The sequence below is a fragment of the Cibotium barometz genome, chromosome 46 (genome assembly GCF_041138505.1).
Source record: "Cibotium barometz isolate CiBa-2024 chromosome 46, ASM4113850v1, whole genome shotgun sequence".
Classification (NCBI taxonomy): Eukaryota; Viridiplantae; Streptophyta; class Polypodiopsida; order Cyatheales; family Cibotiaceae; genus Cibotium; species Cibotium barometz.
In genome coordinates, this window is record NC_141091.1 from 8,009,768 (window position 1) to 8,031,040 (window position 21,273).

Sequence of the window (21,273 nt, forward strand, 5' to 3'; positions counted from 1 at the left end):
TGTAAGTTCACATGTCCAAGTTCGCGCCTCTAAATTTATATATCCATGCCCACGTCAACAAGCTCACATATGCAGGTTCACATATACGTATCCAGACTCGCACCTTTACACTCACATGTCCAGGTTCACATCTCTAGACTCACATCTGCAAATAGTGTAATAACAAAGAGCACCTTTTTTTTTTAAAGTACACAACAAAAATCCTTTACTATCGTGCGTTCACTTATTATTTATCATTTTGAGCCATCCTACCATACCACGTAGCCATGCCCTGTAGGTCTTGAACCTTGTTCCCATTTCTCTTTATTACAGTTTCTCTTTCCCAAGTGTGCAACATTCCGCAATTTTGGAAGTCCTAGCGGTTTCCATCCCTAATGATCTACCTAAAATATAATAATACCTAAAAGATAACAAGACTCAATCAAATATTGCAATATAATAATCATTGCATATTGAGTCTCCTCTATGTTGTGCATTTTTTAAATAAACCCCTGTAGCTTGGTAATGAGACTTCTCCATTCCTAGAGTGCTCGATATATATAGAGAACCATAATTCTCTAGGAAATCATATTCATTAATAATTAGTCTCTATCCTTCCAATTTAGTCTCTATCCTTCCAATTTAAAGTGGAGATTGTTAAACTTAATAAAATTCAAATGCACAAAGAAACTTACCACGTAAAACGATTTATGTTTTTCTTACCCCACCCATCAATCACAAGTTGTACCAACTCCTTGGCATCTGATTGGAAAATACTCCTCTTGTAGTTTATATCATGATTGTCACCAACTTATCAAAGTAACTATACTTTTTGCATACTTGCTGTGTGAGGAGTTGGGTATTGCTCCAAATCACGGGCATTTACAATTCTTTCCATAGCTCCCACCTCAATTTGGAGCTCTTGTCCTTTCCCAAGGTTTTAAAATTCCACACCTTAGCCCAATCGGTTGGTAGAGCTGGTTGATCCTTGCGGTCCAATTCTTTCCATAGCTCCGACCTCAATTTGGAGCTCTTGTCCTTTCCCAAGGTTTCAAAATCCCAATCCTAAGCCCAATGTGAACATGAATGGTTGGTTGATCCTTGCAACTAAACATCTCATGGATACCAACCAAGCCATCACCAAGATGAGTCGAAGAACCTTCTGTCTAGCACCCTGGCATCGAAGAATACTCATCTTAACAATGATCTTCAAGCTCTCAAGAAACTCTGGTTCGCCTTGGTTGAATAAATGATAACCACCCACCAAGGTTTCAGCCCCGTATCAGTGAGACCTAGCTTAAGCTTAGTAACCAAAACTCCACCTTCTTCCACGAGGCCTTCAAAAACTGTGAAGGTTCCAAGCCCATGCTTAAGCTAGTCAAACGAACTGGCTCTAAGTTCCATATTCGTATTAACAGCCTCGTCTCTCCTCCCCTTTGTTCTCTACTCCTCCACAAGAGGCCTTATCCCCCATGCTGAGGTCAAGCAGACCATCCTCCAATGTACCCTGCATATACTCTCACATCAGGGTATTACACTTTTAAACTAAGGGCTCTCCCTAGATGACCTCTCCTTTGCTCTGCATGAGATCTATGGGCTTACCAATGATTTCTCCCATCCAACTTGGGTTACTGTGCAAGGACCTTTTTTGCTGCGTCTTGTGAGACATGGTGTAGAGGGTTCTTGACAACTGGACTTAATACCCAGCTCATCTCTATTGTCACCCAAGAAGGGGACATTCAGGATATGAACAAGAGTAACGTTGCTTGCATCATGAAACCCATTGCCCTAATCTCAAAGGAAGTGCCACTGTTAATCTAGACCCAATCACTCAACGAGTTAACACCCTTACACATCTGCACAACAAAGACCATGAGATTTAAGTTCAGCACTCGTGTGACTACTGATCATAAAAAAACACCACCACCTACATATAAGTCAACAAATGAGGCACATGATCTTCCTCCCGATTCTCAGTAAAGGGCAAATAAAATCTTGAAAGTTCTTCCTCATTGAGACACAAGCAGTGAGCATGGCACTCACAATCTATGCAAGCATAGTGTATGTGTAAGGCATTGCACTCCAAGAAGACGAATCCAAGCTCCTCTCTATTCTAGAGTAGAGGCAACCTGCAAGAACTGTCAAATACAGATCACCACAGAGCAATCACTACCCAGCACTGCAATAACTACCAAACAACAACACTTTTCACTATAAAGTGCCCTATACACACATCCCTTCTAGGTTTGAAAAAATATAAGCTCCAATAACATGGAGGGCAGACAAAAAAACCAGACAGACAGTAGACAAAGAAAAAGACATGTAGCTCTCCCTAACTATGCAAATGCATAATTACTCATAATCTGGGAAACATACAAAGAACATTGGACCAAAAAAAAACTCAAGACTTGCACACATGCACGCAAGCAAGATCAGAAAATAGGTAAATAAAACTAAGCATAATTGATTCCCGTCAATGCAGAATTGAAACTCAAGTCTGCAGAAAACTCACTCTAGCACAACCTCATATTTGTAAAGCTGGAAAATCTTAGAAAAGCCAATCAAAGTACAAAACACATTGAGCTTCATAGGTACAAGTAGCCCCGCACACTTTACCATCCCAAACTGGGCTTTAGATAAGGTCTGCAACATTTGAGGGCAGCTCTTCGATGACGACATTGTAAAACCTCTGAATGTCCTGCAGCATCCTTTCATCTTCCTTCGTGATAAAGTTGATAGCCACTCCCTTTCTACCAAATCTTCCACCCCGCCCAATACGATGCAGATAGTTCTCAGGTTGAGTGGGTAGATCATAATTGATAACAAGAGACACTTGCTGCACATCAATTCCACGTGCCAAAAGATCTGTCGTAATAAGGACTCGGGAGGATCCAGATCTGAACTCCCGCATGATGACATCTCGGGTGTTTTGATCCATGTCTCCATGTGTTGCAGAGACCGTGTGATCTCTAGCCCGCATTTTGTCAGTGAGCCAGTCCACTTTCCTTCGCGTGTTCACAAAAATGACACTCTGTGTGATTGCAAGGGTTTCATACAGATCACAAAGAGTATCAAGCTTCCAATCCTCCTTGTTCACATCCACATAAAACTGCTTGATGCCTTCCAATGTCAATTCATCCCGCTTGACAAGAATTCTCACAGGCTTATTCATAAACTTCCTTGTAATCTCGAGAGCCTCAGGGGGCATCGTTGCTGAGAACACTCCCACCTGCAAATTCTGGGGGAGTAGTTGAAATATATCATAGATCTGCATCAAAGTCCCAGTATCAATCAGATCAGGTCAAAGTACATGGGCTTACCAATAGTTAAAACTAGTGTTAGCTTGGAAATCCCTTTCACCTGATCCTTGAAACCACGAGACAGCATCTCGTCAGCTTCATCAAGAACAAACATTTTGATGTAATCTGGACGAAGTGAACCCCGACGTAGCATATCATAGACTCGGCCAGGGGTTCCAACAACCACGTGCACTCCACTCTGAAGGATCCGAATATCCTCTCTCACACTTGTACCACCAACACAGGCGTGCACCTTCACCTGCAAATAGTCACCGAGAGCTCGCATCACCTTTTCTATCTGCTGGGCCAGTTCTCGTGTGGGTGCCAAGACAAGCGCTTGGCAATCAAACAAACTGTAATCTAGCTGCTGCAAGATTCCTGAGCAAAAGGTAGCAGTCTTCCCTGTGCCAGACTGAGCCTGCTGAATGACATCCAGCCCTTTGGCAAAAGGGACTATTCCCCTCTGCTGAATGGCAGATGGCTTCTCAAAACCTAGACAAGCAAGAAATTCATGATCAACTCAATACAGTCTGTCTTGACGCTAAATATGTACATGGTCTTACCGTAAGCATAAATGCCTCTTAGAAGGTTCTCATGAAGACCCATCTCGTCAAAGGTCTCGCAAACCTCATTCCAAGTAGAGCTTATCTCATCACCATCTCCTGTAAGACTGGCGAAGAAGAATAAAGAGAGACACATCTTCAATCCATAATAACTTTCTTGAAAAAATATAAATCAGAACCCCCAAAAAAAACACCAAGGCACTAAAATTTAACTCCATCTCCCCAATCAATGACTGAAGCTGACAAAAAGATAAAAAATTCACTCCTTGCAAATGTCCAACTAACCACTACTGCAATGCCATGTAACTTTACTGCCTTGCTTTCCTGAAAGAAGCTTTCCCTCTTCTTATGAAAGCCTAGCTTCCAACCTCCTAGGCCAATGTTCCAGACAGAAGACCATGGCACACGTCCCCTACATGAACATACCAGCACCAGGGCGTTCCAATAAATCGCCAACACCATCATGCTGGCATTAAAACGCCAGGCTTGCATCGCGATGTGTATGGCTGAGTTGAATCTGTACAGTATGTATAAGCGTGTGCGCGCGCGCACACACACACACACACACCCGTTTTTGCATCTGAGGTAGAGGCAGCTGCCCCCACCATGGGGGGCCAGTGTTCTCAATTGCATTCTTGAGGAGCACTACGAGGGACCACAGCCATCCAAGAAGAAATTGCTCATCGCATAACTACAAAAACAATTCAGCCTTGAAAGGGACTTCTCGGCTCCCTTCACCCCAATCATTGGATGGTAATAAGAGATCAGGTTATATAAACACATATTACACATAGCAAGAGCCATATCAACTGAGTCCCTACCCAACCCTAGTTATCTAAAACGAGCAGGGAAAGATCAGAATACTTCACTTTCAAGATCGGAAGCCAAAACACCATGATTTGCTCTCTCTCTCTCTCTCTCTCTCTCTCTCTCTCACACACACACACACACACACAAAACCAGAAGAGAGAGAAACAAATGAAGGACTGAAGAAACTCACGCTTGTTCCATCTTGGCATCATAGGCGCGCGCATCGTATCCTTCAGAGCCTGCCATTTCTTTGGCCCCGCTAACTAGTAAGAGGAGTGAGAGAGAGAGAATGAACGCAGGGGAAGCAGATCGACTCCTTCACACTCGTTTAGTATGAAATGAAAATGATAAAAAAGAAAAGAAGGGTATCGCTTTAAGAACTGCTTTCGACTGGAGCCACGTGCCCCCATATCGTGTCATCATCCCTAATTATGTGTTTATCCCGTCCAAAAGTAAAAAGGGGGAAAGGATCTTGGGCACTTTCGTGACAATTGTGCCTTTGCCCCTTCACTCTACGCCAAAGTTTTGGAGGATGCACCAAGAGCCCAATTAATAATTGTGAATGTGATGGTATGTGTATGTGTACGTGAATATGGGAGCAAAATATTTTTTTCTATTAATTAGTTGGGAAACCTGGGGAAGCGATCAAAGGTTTGAAAGAAATGTTCAAAGGTTTTAACATAATCAAAACGCTAGCGCCGTTGCAATTTTTTTTTCTCTGGACTGTTCAAGATCTAAAAGGTTCATGGAGGCTATAAAAAGCCGTGGTAATCACAACTTTAAGATTGGGTGGTGGCCTACGAGTGAGAAGGCACGGGCGCTAGCAGAAACATTTTTTTTATGTGGTCGTTCTTGCACGAGATAGATAGCCAGCGTATGACAGACGTTGGGGCTATGCAAAGGGAAATGAGGAGAGAGAGAGAGGGGGGGGATCGACTTGCACGAGAGAAACGAGGAGAGAGAGAGAGAGGGGATCGGCTTGCACGAGAGAAACGATTGGAGAAGGCAAAGCTGGGCCTGCATAGAGAGCGAAAGAGCCTGTGTGTGAGAATACGTATAGATGCGAGGAGTTATGATTTTGACCTTAGTTTCATCCTTAGGACATTCATTTATTAGTGCCCGCTTGAATATGGTATATAGATTAATGTGATGGTATGTGTATGTGTACGTAAATGTGAAAATATTCAACAACCAAACTTCAAAGGTGTAAACATTTCCAACACAAATACTAAAGGCCCTTTTTTGTGATGTGGGTCTTTTTTTTTTGGGAAGTAGATTAACAGTGAAAGATCATTACAAAATAGTTCAAAGAGGCCATGGGACTAAGCCTAGTCTAGATCCTTTACATTGCAATTCAGCAGATTACATAACAGATTCCATCTATCCTCCTCCTAGACAAAAGAGGACTGGCTCCCAGATACATTTATTGTACCCCAACTGCATACAAGCTATCATCATTGCTTCAGTGGTGCAACCTTTTGGGGACAGTTTCTCCCCATAGGGTTTTCTATGAAGGCCACAAAAGTACAAGAGGGGTGTTTTCCCTTAAGGTACCATCTTCTAGGCTTTGGCCCAAATTTGGGGGGCCTTGGGAGCCTTGTTTCACATCATACCCTAGATACCCCTGCATAACACCAGGAATTAGGAAACCCAGTATGTTCAAGGATCTATTGGCCAACAGATCAACTGATCCCAGTTTGCAGAGAACAAATAGCCTGAAAAATGTTAGCATTATTTAACTTGTTAACATAATATACAGACTAACACAAATGGATACATTTATACATCACCTCAATCACATCTATCCCAGTCTTCCCCCCCTTCTAAAACACAATTCTATTCCTGGATACCCAAATTTCCCACAAACAACCAAATCTAATAATATTAAATAGCAAATTAACAGCATCTTCAGAATCAACCCCCCTTCCAAGAACCCAATCCCCCCATAATCCCAGAGCTTGGCTACCCATTTGGGGCAGCTTGAAGTGAAATTTCTTTGAAGAAGTTTGAATCCAAGGGGAAGAGCCAGCAGGCAGCAGACTCTCCATAAGAAGACCTCAAATCTCAATGGAATGTTAGCCTCCCATATAAGTTTCCATCTCTTCCTCCAGTTTTCCAGTCGACTTTCCAGACTTTATTACAACATTCAATGTTCACTTCACTTTTCCTTAGTTCCAAGTAAAGAGCCTTAGCTGTTCCTTTATCTAGCTTCATGCCATTGAACCACATCCAATCTTTCCTCTAGCAAGAGTCATCAAAATTAGTAGACGCCCAGACTTTCTAAATTTCAACCCATTATCTGTCCAACCAGCTGCTTTTCCCTTAGGAGAAGATCAAAGTCTATTGCCAGTTGATCCAGTTCTTTCTATCCAGCTAGAGAGACCGGTCCTAGTAGCCTGCTAATTTCCTCAAGCCTTTGTTTTCAGTCTTTTTGTAAGGGCAATATCACGAAGAGCTAAAGGAGGGTTAAAATTAAGGGACCACCAGATCCCCAGGCTGAAGAAGGAGTTTCCTAAACTCTGGGGCACCCATCCCAGTAGATCAGTTCCAACACATCCTTCCATTTCCCACATAAGAAGTTGCATAAGGGGGAGTTGGCAATCTTGAAAGGGGCAAAAGAGAGAAGCTTATTTCTCCAATTCAAGCCCAACCATATGCCTCTCTAAAGAACATATGAGTCTTACACCACCTCCTTAAGCATTATAGACTAGATTTCTCCTTGAAGAAGACACTTGGGTAGAAGGAGGGTAGTTCTAGCTAGATTATGGGTAGGAAGATGAAGTATACCCCGGCCTCCTTCCAGCTTAGGCATACTTACCTTATCCCAGGCTAACCAAGCTGCCACTCTTCTGTTGCTGCTTCTATTCGTCCATAAAAAGTCCCTTGCAATATCTATAATTCTATTCCACTGAGCTTTACTAAAATTGATCACAGGGCAAAGAAACATGATATAAGCATTCAACACAGGAGTGTGAGCACAAAGCGGGTTTCTCTGAGCAGGCTTTGGAGTGGATTTTTTTTCACAAGCAATCTCTCTCTATACCCTTGTCTTCTCTCTCTTCTCCCCTCCTCCACTCCCACCTCAGCCCTTGTCTCTCTCTCTTCTCCCCCCCTCCTCCCACTACAACCAACTCGATCTCCTTCTCTCTCTTTCCATGTGTGTCTCAATCCCTCTCTCTCTCTCTCATTGCCACCATATGATCTCCCTCCCTGCCCTCCCTCTCTCTCTCTCTCTCTCTCTCGCTCTCTCGCTCCATGCCCTCCCTCCCTCTTCCCTCTCTCTCTTTCTCCCTCTCTCCACCTGTCTTATGCTCAAGCAATCTCTCTCTATACCCTTGTCTTCTCTCTCTTCTCCCCTCCTCCACTCCCACCTCAGCCCTTGTCTCTCTCTCTTCTCCCCCCCTCCTCCCACTACAACCAACTCGATCTCCTTCTCTCTCTTTCCATGTGTGTCTCAATCCCTCTCTCTCTCTCTCATTGCCACCATATGATCTCCCTCCCTGCCCTCCCTCTCTCTCTCTCTCTCTCTCTCTCGCTCCATGCCCTCCCTCCCTCTTCCCTCTCTCTCTTTCTCCCTCTCTCCACCTGTCTTATGCTCATTTCCCGCTTTCTCACCACCTCCTCCCCCCACTGCAACCAACTCCTTCTACCTCTCCCTCTCCCTCTCTATCTATACCCCTCTCTCTCCCTTACCCTCTCCCTCTCCCTTTACACTCTCTCTATCTCCCCCTCCCTCTACACACACACACTCTCTCTCTCTACCTCTTTCAATCCACACCCTCATGCATGCTCTCTCCACCTGTGTTTATCCTTCTCCCTCTCGCTTTCTCCACCTCTCTCCACCTGTCTTATGCTCATTTCTCTGTTATCCTACTCTCATGTCTCTTCTCCTCTACAACGCCTCTCTCACCTACTCTCATGTCTCTATCTTCCCTCTCTCTCTCTCTCTCTCTCTCTCTCTCTCTCTCTATATATATATATATATATATATATATACTCTCTCTCTCTCTACCTCCTTGTACATGCACTCTCGTGCATGCTCTCTCCACCTCTCTCTATCCTTATCCCTCTCTTTCCCAAGGTGCGTAGGTCGCTCTTTCTTATAGGCAGTGGACCTAAAACCACCCATAAAGTGCGTAGACCCTCTGTTACTCCTTGACTCATCTAAAGCCCAAAACAATGTTGCAGAGTGAAGAGGAAGTGTGTTTGGAGCGGCTTGATAATCAGGCTAAATCTCTTCAGTAATTTACATACCTTTTGGTAGCATAGTTTCATTAACTGTAGCTCAGTTTGAAGCGTTGGCATTAGGGGTAGAAGCCACTAAGCAGCCCTTCTTATGGGTGGGACGTGCAGATGTTGAAAATACAAGTGTGCTTCCCCAGGCCTTTCCTTAAAGAATAAGAGAGCAAGGCATCAGCAATGGCCACGCCCACGGCAGCGGCAAGGAGTCGTGTTATGGTCACACCGTGAGGAGGAAGGTCGAGAGGTGGAGGTGTGAGATGACGAGCAGATGGAAGCTGTCAAGGCCATTACTGCCATGAGCCGAGAGGAGAGGTGCAGGCTGCGAAGGCTATGAGCCTTGGTTATTTCATGGGCGCCTTAGTTGCAAGCATTGGGCCATCCTGCAATCTCTTGATTTTTGACACACTGCAGGTGGAATTCTGTAGTAGAGAGCCTCTTCATGGGATGCTCGTGCTCTGTTTTCCGATATTTGCAGACCAGCCCATGAATGAGAAGCTGGTTGTCAAAGTGTGGCAGGTGGGTTCTGGTTTTGAGAGCAAGAAAGAGGTCGATGGTGGTCATGTTGTGAGCAGAGAGGAGGCGCAGACAGTAGTGATGAAGACGCATTCCGACGAGGGTGGCAGAGTGAGAACGCGTGCTGCATATTGGAAGGTTGTGGCTAGTAGGGAAGGCGAGAAAAAAGGGGCAGGGGCATATGGGCACCGGCGCCCAAATCCCCTGCCCCAGCCACCCACCCACCTCACAAAGGCAAAAAATGGAATGGGGGGACGCATATGGGCGCCGGCGCCCAAATCCCCTGCCCCAGCCACCCACCCACCTCACAAAGGCAAAAAATGGAATGGGGGGACGCATATGGGCGCCGGCGCCCAAACGCCCCTCTCCATGGCCTACTTACAAGTACACACGTGCTTTGCTGTGGCTTATATTTATATGGATCGAGTTGTTCATCAAATAGCGGGATCAGCCCATCACATCCATGAATGTCCACCACCTATTGGTTACTTCCATCATGATAGCTACCAAAGTTGTGGATGGTGTGCATGCTCATCTCCATCCTCTTCTTCTTCTTTTTTTGTCATGCTCAATTTGTGCTTATTTAGTTGATAAATCAAGTTATCATCTAAGCCACATGAATGACACCACACACATTTTTGAAACATACACATCATCTTAGGGTATTTCACATCACCATTTGATGAGCGAGCAATATTACACATCCATGACTAGCAGCCCCTCGCCCATCATCGATGAATGCTCTAAGAAGTGCTATGGGGGGTGAGCTTGATGTGTAAAGCTGTTTAAGTATAAAGTTTGCTCCTATTCTTTGGCCTACGAGCATCACTAGAGGCAATAACTTGTCTTGGGGCCTTGTCTTGTAGGCCCTTCAATAATGCCCTCTATGCCAAAGTAGGGGGCATAAGTAACGCTAAATTAAACAAGTTGGAGCTTCGCCTACTCTTTTCTCTTGACTTTAAAGTGTAAGCTACCTCACATGTTTTCGAGATCTATTGCTTGCATTTAGAGAGGGAATTGTTTGCTAAATCTATCAACTACTGTCCAAATCATGTCATTCTGATTAGCAGTAAGCGGAAAACCAGTAATAAAATCCATTGAAATCTGCTCCCATGGTTCATTGGGAATTGGGAGTGGCATAAGTAATCCTTGAGTTTTTCCCTTATAGCTTTTAATCTTCTGGCAAGTAATGCATTCGGCCACAAACTTGGCTATATCTTTCTTCATAAATGGCCAATAAAAGTCTCGGGCAATGGTATGTAAAGTAGAGGATACTCCTCTATGTCCTGCATATGGGGGTTGGTGCAACTCCTCCATAACAGACTATCTAAAAGGTCTCGTGATGCATAATCTCCTTTGAAAAAAGAGATACCCATCATGGTAAGAGTAATTTGAGTGGGGAGTCCACCCCCCATTATCTATCATTTGGTCCAAGTGTTTGAAAAGTCTGGGTCTTGGTCTCATAAGAGTCTTTCATAGCATCGAAAGTCGAGCTATCTACAGCTCTGATGTGATGAACACTAGGCCGTCGACTAAGGGCATCAGCGACTACATTCTCTTTTCCAGGCTAGTAGAGAAACAACGTCTGTACCTCCTAGAACACGGGCTTTGAAACCCCCAAATCCATTGAAATTGACATGGGGGAAATGGGAAAGATCGATTTAGCCCTAAAATTTGGTCCCTTAGCCAGATTCTGTGAGAATGGGCCGCAAGTAAAAGACAATACGGAGGAGAAAGAGGTAGTGGATTAAGGGGGGACATGAAAATAGTTAAAGTTGAGGTGGAGGAGAACCAAAGGAGAGGAGACAAAGGTGCAGGGGAGCAAACAAGCTGAATGGGGATGGACCAAGGTTATTGAGAAGACAAGGAATAGGTCCAACTTTAGATCAACCAAGGAGGAAGCCAGGAGGACTCATAATAAATCTATATCTAAGGAAAAGGGAACCACCAAATCTCCTAGTGACATTAGCCCCCTGATATACTATAATACTTTTAGTCCTCTTGGAGTAGCTGAAAGATTTAGTGAGACCTCATCTATGGAAAGATTTAACTGGCAAGTTAAAGCAGCCTGGAAAGATATTCAAAAACCAGCCCCTGACAAGGGAGGTAGTGAGGAAGTTTAGATGGTCCCAGAAACTACTTTGCTCTTCGCTATTGCCTCCCACCCTCTTATTGTGGCCCTTGAAGATGCCAATGAAAAAGGAAGGGTTGTTGGGCTTAAGTTGAGGAGTGGGGAGAAATTAACAATTCAATGTTTTGCTGATGACTCCTTGTTGTTGGGCTTAAGTTGAGGAGTGGGGAGAAATTAACAATTCAATGTTTTGCTGATGACTCCTTGTTGTTGGGCTTAAGTTGAGGAGTGGGGAGAAATTAACAATTCAATGTTTTGTTGATGACTCCTTGTTGTTTCCTAGGGAAGACAATGATAATGTGAGACAGGCATTGACCATAATCCATGAGTTTGCTGATGCCTCTGGCTCTAAATGCAATATTCAAAAATCCAAAATTATTAGTTTAACTGAGGACAATGATTTTGACTTGGATAGATGGGGCTGTGAGGTGGTCACAAGAGGTCAAATCATAAGGCACAAGAGGTCAAATCATAAGGCACTTGGGAGTTCCCTTTGGAGTGGCGATCACCAACAACCAAATATCTGACTGGGCCTTGAAATATTTTTCTAGAGTTTGAAAAAATGGGAAGGGGTTAGGGTTCCATTCCATGATAGAGTGACCATTTGTAACACTGTGTTGAGGGGATGGGCATGAAGCGGGTTTCTCCAAGCGGGTTTTGGAGCGAGTTTTTTTTACAACCACTCTCTCTATATACCCATGTCTTCTCTTTCTTCTCCCCTCCTCCCTACTCCCAGTCCAGCCCAGCCCACCTCCTCCCCCCACCTCCCTAGCCCAGATTTGCCCCTCCCCCTTCCCCTTCCCCTTCCCCCTCCCCCCCCCCCCCCTTCATGCTCCCTTTACCCAGTGCAACCAACATGCTCTCCCTCTACACACTCTATCTCTATCTCTCTCCCTCTCTTTCTCCTCCTCCTTCAATGTGAACCCTCATGCTCTCTCCACCTCTCTCTCTCTCTCTCTCTCTCTCTCTCTCTCTCTCATTGCCACCATACTCTCTCTCCCCCTATCTAGCCCTCCCCCCTCTCTCTCCATGACCTCCCTCTCTCTTTCCCTCTCTCTCTTTCCCTCTACACACTCTATCTCTCTCCCTCTCTTTCTCGTCCTCCTCCAACATGCACCCTCATGCTTTCTCCACCTCTGTTTATTCCTCTCTCTCTCTCTCTCTCTCTCTCTCTCTCTCTCTCTCTCTCTCTCCACACTCTCTCTCTCTCACTATCTTTCTCTCTCTCTCCACACACACTCTCTCTCTCACTATCTTTCTCTTCCTCCTTCAACATGCACCCTCATGCTCTCTCTGCCTCTCTATCTATCCCTCTCCCTCTCTCTCTCATTGCCACCGTATGCTCTCTCCCCCTATCTAGCCCTCTCTCTCTCTCTCTCTCTCTCTCTCTCTCTCCCCCCCTCTCTCTCTCCATGCCCTCCCTCTCCCTCTCTCTCTCTCTCTCTCTCTCTCTCTCTCCATGCCCTCTCTCTCTCTCTCTCTCTCTCTCTCTTCCTCTCTCTCTCCATGCCATCCCTCCCTCTCTCCCTCTCTCTCTTTCACCCTCTCTCACTCTCCCTCTACACACTATCTCTCCCTCTCCCTCTACACACACACACACACACACTCTCTACCTCTCTCTCTATTTCTCGTCATCCTTCAACAAACACCCTCATGTTGTCTCCATCTCCCTCTCCCTCTCTCTCTTTTCTCTCCCTCTCCCTCTCTATATTTGTGTACGGAGAGAGAGCAAGAGATGGAGAGAGGGGGAGAGGGAAAAAGGATGGATCATGCCAATGTCTCTTGCACTTTCTTGTAACTAGCCCCCTCTTCTTGCTTTCTTATCCCCCCCCTCTTTTGATCTCTCCCTCTTCCTTATTCTTAGTCTCTCTCTTCCTCTTCCTTATGCTTAGTCTTCCATCCCTCACTTTCTCTCTACATCTCATTCTATCTCTTTCGACCTCTCTATATGCAAATTCCCTAATTCATTACTTTAAGGAGAGGAGAGATATTGAAGGAAAAAAAACGATACCATACTTGCTCAAATAAATTCATGTACACAATGAATAATATTTTCCAATGAAAATACATTCCGTAGTTAAGAAAAACTCCATACAAATGGGAAACACTACATGGTCTTCTTCTAGCACTACTAAACTAGGTGTCCTTCATTACCTTCCCAAGCTCCTCTAATTATCTATCTCCCTCTCTATATGCATATTCAAATTCACAACTTAAAGAAGAGGAGATATATTGAAGGAAACAAAGGAACGATACCATACTTGCTCAAAAAATTCTAGTACACAATGAATTTTTCCTTGGTAAAGAAAAACTCCATACAAACAAGAGTTCTCCTACCAGAAAGAGCAAATTTCTAACTTTAAGGAGAGGACTGAAATTAAATTTAAAAAAAACAAACGATAGCATACTTGCTCAAAGAAATTCATGTACACAATGAAGTTCACCAAGGAAAATACGATCCATTCATAAGAAAAAGTCCATACACACGAGAGTTCTCTAACTAACCAAAAAGAGCAAATCCACACATATAGATATTCTAGTTGCCTTGATTCTTCTTCTTTATTCAATCATTGGGCAACACTACATGGTCTTCTTGCACCACTACTAAACTAAGTGTCCGTCTTTTTCACTAACTTCCCAAGCTCCTCTCAAAGAATGGGTTCTTCGTTGTCAGTGATGTATCCAAATGCCCACCAAATCCCTTTTGCATTACTCAATTTCAAATTCCATTGATAAACATCTCCATCTTTAAGGAACCATCTTCATTGAGTTTGTTCCATAGCTTTTGTGCTTCTAGACCCTATTGCATGAGCTTAAATATTTTATCATCAAACTCTTCTCTCTCTCTCTCTCTCTCTCTCTCTCTCTCTCTCTCTCTCTCTCTCAGCTTAGATAGGACCTTGGTGAAGGATTCTTTTATGTTCGTCACAGTGCTGCTGGAGGTAGACTTGTTGGAGTGATGACAGGGAGAGAGATAAAGAGTTTAGGATTTAGGATTAAGAGACGTCCACCACCTACTCATCTAAAAATCTAGACATGTACAGCACGATAGATTTGTAAATCATCACATCATACCTCTCACCTTGCATCCTTGAAGAGTTAGTCTCTACTACAAACACCTCATGTTCCATTTTCTTCACAACCCTTTTAGCAATTACTAGAGCTGACAAAGTGAGAGCATTATCTATCCTCTTTGTTGCTGCTATTTGGGACACTCATGTCCTATATTTCGGGGTTTGGGTTTCTGTTATGTTCTCTTCTTGAAAACTCTCCTTCTATAGAACAAATTTTGCTCCCTCCTTCTTGCACCTCATTACTCATAAGGTTTGTGCCCTTTTGAACTGGCGAGACGTTGAGAGGCCGCACGGGGTTGTGGAGCATATGGACCATGTGTGGTTCACGCTTATACTGTAGAACCACATGAATTGTCTGCATTGCCAACCTATCCACTCATGCATCCCATAAAAGCTTGGCATTGGGTCCCCTCTTCTTAATTGCTTGATTTGTTTTCTAGATTTCCCTACTTGGCCACCTAGCCATGCTTGACAAGTGACTTTGCTGTTAATTTCCGTACGACGAATTGCCCATGTTGCATCATGAATATCTGATTCCCATACTCTTTGCACTCCCTCCGCTTCTTCTATTTGCACACCTCCTTTTGTTTTGCTATTGTGTTCTTGATCTTTCAACCTAAAAATGCATACATTATTAGCATCCATTAGAAAAATATACAAATAAGGTTTCACTAGATATTAGATTTTCTCTTATGAATTTCTTGTGTGTAAAATACATGGGCAATCTCATCAAGCACATGGAAGGATGAGGCTAAGACATATGAGGCAATATCATATACAATTACTTTCAAGATGGTTTGCAATTGAAGACTTCTTTTTTTTATAGTCCTTAGGTTGCATAGAAACAAGTTTCTATAAGGAGCATTAAGTGACACTTGCTTAACCTTTGTTGCAATTCCCATTTGACTAATCCTTATAGGTTAACTTGTATAACAAAAAAGTAATGAAGGAGAGTGACACCTTTTGCTGTCAATTTAAGAGACTCCATAGAAATTCATCATTGTTTCAATCCTTCCTTTAGAGCATTTTGGGTGTCAACCAATTCTAGTAATTCCCCAAAAACTAGAAAGCTTCTTTAAACTGGCCAATGTGCTCATTTCATTGCATGTAAAAAGAAACTGACTGCTCATCATCAAGCTACTCATTTATTTTTAAAGCATATATTTATGCATCATGGTTTGCCTAAAGTCATTGTGTCAAATAGAGATTCTAAATTTTGTAGCAATTTTTGGAGAACATTATTTGATAATTTAGGGACAAAATTAGATTTCTCTATTGCTTTTCATCCTGAATCCAATGGACAGACTGAAGTGACCAATAGTACTATCCTAGACCTTCTTAGAACCTATGTTTCATCGTAGCCTAGGCAATGGGATAAATATTTATATATTCTCCAATTTTCCTACAATAACACTCCTCACTCTGCCACTAAAAAGGCACCATTTGAGATAGTGTATGGAAAGACCCTTCCCACTTCGATGACTCATCTTTCCTGCACTATAGAAGTTGTTGATGAATTTACCAGAGACTTTAGCTCTATTCATGACCAAGTTAAAGAGGCTATTAGGAAGGCTCATGATGAAAAGTATGTAAAGCAAGCCAATAAGAAAAGGAAACCCATGACTTTTGAAAAAGGAGACCATGTACTTTTGAGGTTAGAAAAGAGGAGGCTTAAGAAAGTAGAAAAGAATCCTATTGTCAAACTAGCACCTAGATTCTACGGTTCTTTCAAGATAGTAGACAAAATCAATGACCTGGCTTATAAACTAGATCTTCCGTCCCATTGGAGGATTCATAACACCTTTCATATTAGTCTATTGAGACCCTTTAAAGGACCAATCCCTACTCATCCTGTTTATGAAGAACTCCTAGTTGATGATGAAGAGCAATTAGTACTTGATGCAATTATTGACCACTATGAGCAGATTACTACAAGAACTGGAAATGTTTATAACAGATATATTTGACCTTCAAGAACCATCCTAGAGAAGATGATCGTTGGATGCCTGAGCGGTTTTTCCGTACATGTCCTCACTTAATCCACTCCTATCAAACATGCAACCGAGGTCAGTTGAGCAAGAGGGATGTTACATTATTGGCCCTCTATGGTCTATTGGGGACGCCCGTCTGACCATTGTGCCATGCTTGCAATTAGTATCATGAGTGATGTCATATTAAATACTACATATTGTAAGTGCGATTGATATATGCTTTGCGGGTCTATGCTATGTATGCTGTGAATGGGTGATGCCATGTGTACGCATACTAGTGTTGTTGATATTGGTGTTTAATTGCCTCACCTAACATGTTGACTTGTTGAGTATAGGTGATGAGTATGAGGATGCCGAATGCGGCGTCGTACTTGTGTGAGGGTCATCGAATGAGGTGTCGCATAGGCATGAGTGTGCAAGGGTCATCGAACGAGGTGTCGCGCCGGTTTTGTCATGTGCATGCGCGTTTACATTGCCTCGACATTTATGAGTTATACTTCATTATTTTTGGTTGGCTACGTGCCATTTATTTGTACTTGAATATTTATGTACACCGATGTGCACGGGTGTATTGCGTGTGAGCTAGAGCTTCACTATTATTTTTTGTGAACATCCTCTAGAAGGATTGATCATTTTTGTAAAAAGTAAAGAGCCCTATTTTTGGAAAAAGTTTCACGTTAGATCAAGGGCTATTTTGGTAATACATGATTAAAATACTCATGTCGTGGAAGAAGCCAGCACGCATGAGGGGGAGATTCATCCCAATCCTTCTTTGATGGTGATGTTTATTTGCACACGATTTTCAAGTCTATGGTTTATCTTCCATGTTTAATTCCATGTCTAATTTAAATACGTTTGAATCTCTTATTTGTTTGGAGTTGAATATTTATTCTTGATTATTGTGTGCAATTTTGGTACTTTGATTCTCTTTTGTGTGGCAAGATCCTGACACAAACAGTCACCTTGAACACTCCTGCAGGCATTGTGAAATTGCTCTTATGGGAGGAAGAGACCTTGGAGGAGCTGGAACTTCTAACATACCTTACTTAGAATATCCCAATAATTATGGTTAGATTGGAAATCTCCAATAAAATCACCACAATCCAAGCACAACTTTATCCACACGAGAACAGAATCTTATGACCCTTGAGTTATGGGATTTGTTAGGTCAACCAACACTCACAGCTCATCCTAAAAGAATTCCATTCACATAAGACTTCGACATGCCATGTTTGGGGTACTTTGAACAAACAATGTATATAGAATCTAGACCCATTACTTGCAAGTTTTTTATGGTTGAGTATATGTTGGAAGAAGATGTGATCTTGGGGCATAAATGGACTGTTGTTGCCCAAGCACCATTGTGCTTGCTAGCGATAGGATCATCATAATGCTTAACAACACAAAATGGACAATACCATACTGCACAAAAGCGGATCCAACCCTAATGGATTTCTATGATGATGAACATAAAAAGCTACAAGTCTCTTCCTCGAAAGCCCCTCTACACAAAGACCTACTATCTGCGTCAATGACCAACGCGGACAAAACGTCTAAGCCTTCAATTCTATCCTCACCAACAAAGTCCAACACCAAAACCTCACAATCAACATCTATTCCTGAAGAAGTTCCCTAAGAATAACCATCTATCTCTAAAAAGGAACTCAAAGAAAAAGCCTCGACCTCGGTAACTCCTCATCGACCAACCTCACCAAAGGAGAAGGCTGCATGCTCAAGAGCCTCATCATCGAAAGCCACTCCGTAAGAGACTCAAGCCTCATCATCAACAACAATGCCCATGAGTCTCAAACCCATAACCTTAGCACCAACTAATGTGAAGGAGGGCCCCAAATCTTCCACTTCAACCAAAAAGAAAACTCCACCACGACAGCCAAAATCAAGGTATCTTAATGGTATCAAAGTGTGGGTGGAAAAGCAGCTACTTGTAGCTCATGGTGGCTACTACAAAGGTGCCAATCCAATTTGGGGGCCTCGATAATGAAAGCCTCTTCCTCAACTCAAAACTCAAAGACCAAAGAAGAATAACAATACTCCATAACGTCGTCCACAAAAGCCTATGCGAATTCCTCAAAGAACTCTAGCCACTCAACAAGTGTGGGTATCAAAAAGGTTACTGCAAACTGGGCAATTTATACGTTGACTAGGGCAAATTATACGTTGACTACCGACATTCAGATGGAAAGTGCCCCAAGGTTGCTCAAAGAAACAAGCCTCAAAGGCATCAACTATTAACTCTTAATGTTCATCAAAGATGGATGCGTGTGAGCGTGCTTCAACAACAAGGGTATTATAATGGTAATCCCATCATATGGTTGCCAAGATCGAACTACGAGAGGAACGCTTCACCAACACCTTCAACCCCAACAGCTTCACCTAAAGTTCGACAAGAATGGAGGCCCAAGAAAAACCAAGAAAACCACTCAACCCATCTCATGCACACAACACATACACAAGAACTTGTGTGTTCAGTTAACACCAATGGCAACCAACCAGAAGCTATCCCTATCGCCTCGACTACAATTGCGACACAAATTCAAGAATCAATTCCCACGTCTACAACAGAGACTTATGAGCGCATCAAGGACAAACTCACAATGCTCTTTTCACCCCTTTGGATAAAAAGTAGTGCAGAGGCAACACGATAAACATAAGAACCTATTCTCTCAACAGGAGAGTTGCCATAAGAACCCATTGCTCGCAAGGTGGTAACAAAAAAAACGAAACAAATACACAAGGGAGTCACACAAATGGCCTACCTACCAATGATAGAATATCACAAGAAACTCCCTACGATTTGAACAATAGCCAATACATTTTTGTTAAGCTTCTTATAGCTTACTATTCTTTTGGCTAAGTTAATATAGCAACTGCTCCATGAGTACATATCCATACTCATGTAATGGAGGACATTTTCATCATCGACAACTTTCCGGGTACATCTTTGGATGGGGGGGCCATTGTGGGTGAAAGCCTGGTCAATGGTATAACCCATCGCTTGGAATTTTCCTTCAAATTGCAACCTCTCCAAAAACAAAGTTATCTTTACAACACATTGGTCTCTAATCTGAATATGTCTATATTAGCCTCGCAAGTCGACATAATTCTTTTATGCCTCACCAACCAGTGGCTACTTCAATAAGCAGTAGCTCAATAAGAGTCCATTTAACTCATTTAATGTACTTCATAGTTATTTGCTTCATAGAGCACTTAAATATAAATAAAAGCATAAAAAGCACATGGGAAGAAGCATGCAGGAACATGTCCTACTCATCAACAACATTTGATAAGAATCCTGCCATAAAAAAGAGACATCATCAAAGGCCAAATTCTTCAAGTGATGAATGTCATTTCAATGAATTAGATGAGGAACTGAGAAGCACAATATCATTCTTATGATTTTGTCTACGTTCCTCTAGACCCTTCCTTCTCTTCTCCCCAATCACTGCTCTTAGTTTCCTAGCTAACACAAATCACATGTAACTCTCCTTATGATTGTAAAAACAAAATGAGCAAAACATAAAATCCACATAAAAAATACTCACAAAAAAATAAAAAATGCAATCACTCATAAAAAAACCCCACCACCCCCATCCCGTTAGGAATTTTTGCTAATGTCTGGCCCTTTCATTTACTAACTAGCCTTTCTTATTACTTCTCGTCGTCGAGGAACAAGGACCATTCAACGTCACTCAACATCAAAAGCCATCAACAAAACTTATCAATGCTCCCCACATAAAGGTCTTTAACGTGATCACGCGAGGATGCGATCGACTTCAGGAAGGGGAGAATGTTAACCTATTCCTAGGGTTAACAAGAGTTACCTCCATTATCTTACATCAAGGAGTCAAGGTAGATACACCAAAAGGTTATACATTCAAGATATGAAGCAATGGTGTCTAAATCTACAATTTGGACGAACTTCTGTAATGGTCTGACGGAATTCTTATGGTGATTTCCGCTTCAAGGACGTGTGGTAGCAAGTTAGGATGAAGTCCCAAGTGATGTATGTCATGGATATATTATGAGAGTGGTCATTGTAATAGCATCAGACCTCTTATGAGCCTAAAGTGCTTGGCCGGTCATAGTTTAAGTGAGTGTGAACACTTATAGCCACGTATATAAGTGAATATCTCTCATAATACAAATGACTCTCCCATGTGCAATAGAGTCTTGCTCTTGTTAATCCTCTTGCTAATCTCTCTCTAATCCATGCTAGTGAGTGTGTGTGAGTGAAGTGAGGTGAGAGGAGGGACGAGTATACATAGTGCAACGCAGTGGTGTGATAATGCTCGTGGCGGCTGGTGGAATCACTTCTTAAGGAGTTGTAGAGCTTGGAGACCTCAAGGGTTATGAGCTCGGCCAATGGAAAGATCCTCATCATGACAGTTACGGTTCACCAGGTAATCTTCTTGTTGTATGTGTTTCAAGGGGGGTTTGGGTGAGCCATAACAACATCATTGGAAAAGAAGCAATAGTTGATTTCATAGAACCACCTATTCTTCCACATGAACTTGAAAATATTCTCGAATATCAAGAAAAGAAAATAAGGCTTTCTGTGTTTAAAGAATGTTTAGTAAAGTGGAAAGATAGACCAGAAGAAGGATCAACTTGGGAAAGAGTGGCTACATTGAAGAAAAGGTTTCCTGAGTT

General features: G+C 42.7%; 1 protein-coding gene across 3 annotated transcripts; it reads right to left on the reverse strand.

Moving 5' to 3' along the window:
• Window positions 1-1,889: 1,889 nt before the first annotated feature.
• Window positions 1,890-5,001, reverse strand: LOC147611840 (eukaryotic initiation factor 4A-10-like). Of its 3 annotated transcripts, none has more exons than XM_086783702.1 (5): window positions 4,842-4,996; window positions 3,842-3,948; window positions 3,340-3,770; window positions 2,596-3,247; window positions 1,890-2,108 (listed from the first exon to the last, which is right to left on the reverse strand). In XM_086783702.1, exons 1-4 carry the CDS (start codon window positions 4,895-4,897, stop codon window positions 2,612-2,614), a joined length of 1,230 nt encoding a protein of 409 aa, XP_086639828.1. In that variant the 5' UTR covers window positions 4,898-4,996; the 3' UTR covers window positions 1,890-2,108; window positions 2,596-2,611. The 3 variants fall into 3 exon arrangements, with proteins under 3 accessions (XP_086639828.1, XP_086639829.1, XP_086639827.1); XM_086783703.1 differs by having other exon boundaries at window positions 1,890-2,117; XM_086783701.1 differs by lacking the exon at window positions 1,890-2,108 and having other exon boundaries at window positions 2,509-3,247; window positions 4,842-5,001.
• Between the last annotated feature and the right edge of the window lie 16,272 nt (window positions 5,002-21,273).

What these genes read in the sequence shown, in the direction of transcription:
- LOC147611840 (XM_086783702.1), bottom strand. Translation starts at nt 4,897, where the DNA reads ATGGCAGGCTCTGAAGGATACGATGCGCGCGCCTATGATGCCAAGATG. An exon ending in AAGAGGCATTTATGCTTACG is followed by an intron (nt 3,771 to 3,841) that starts GTAAGACCATGT and finishes TTGCTTGTCTAG; the next exon opens with GTTTTGAGAAGCCATCTGCC. An exon ending in CTCGTGGTTTCAAGGATCAG is followed by an intron (nt 3,248 to 3,339) that starts GTGAAAGGGATT and finishes ACTTTGATGCAG; the next exon opens with ATCTATGATATATTTCAACT.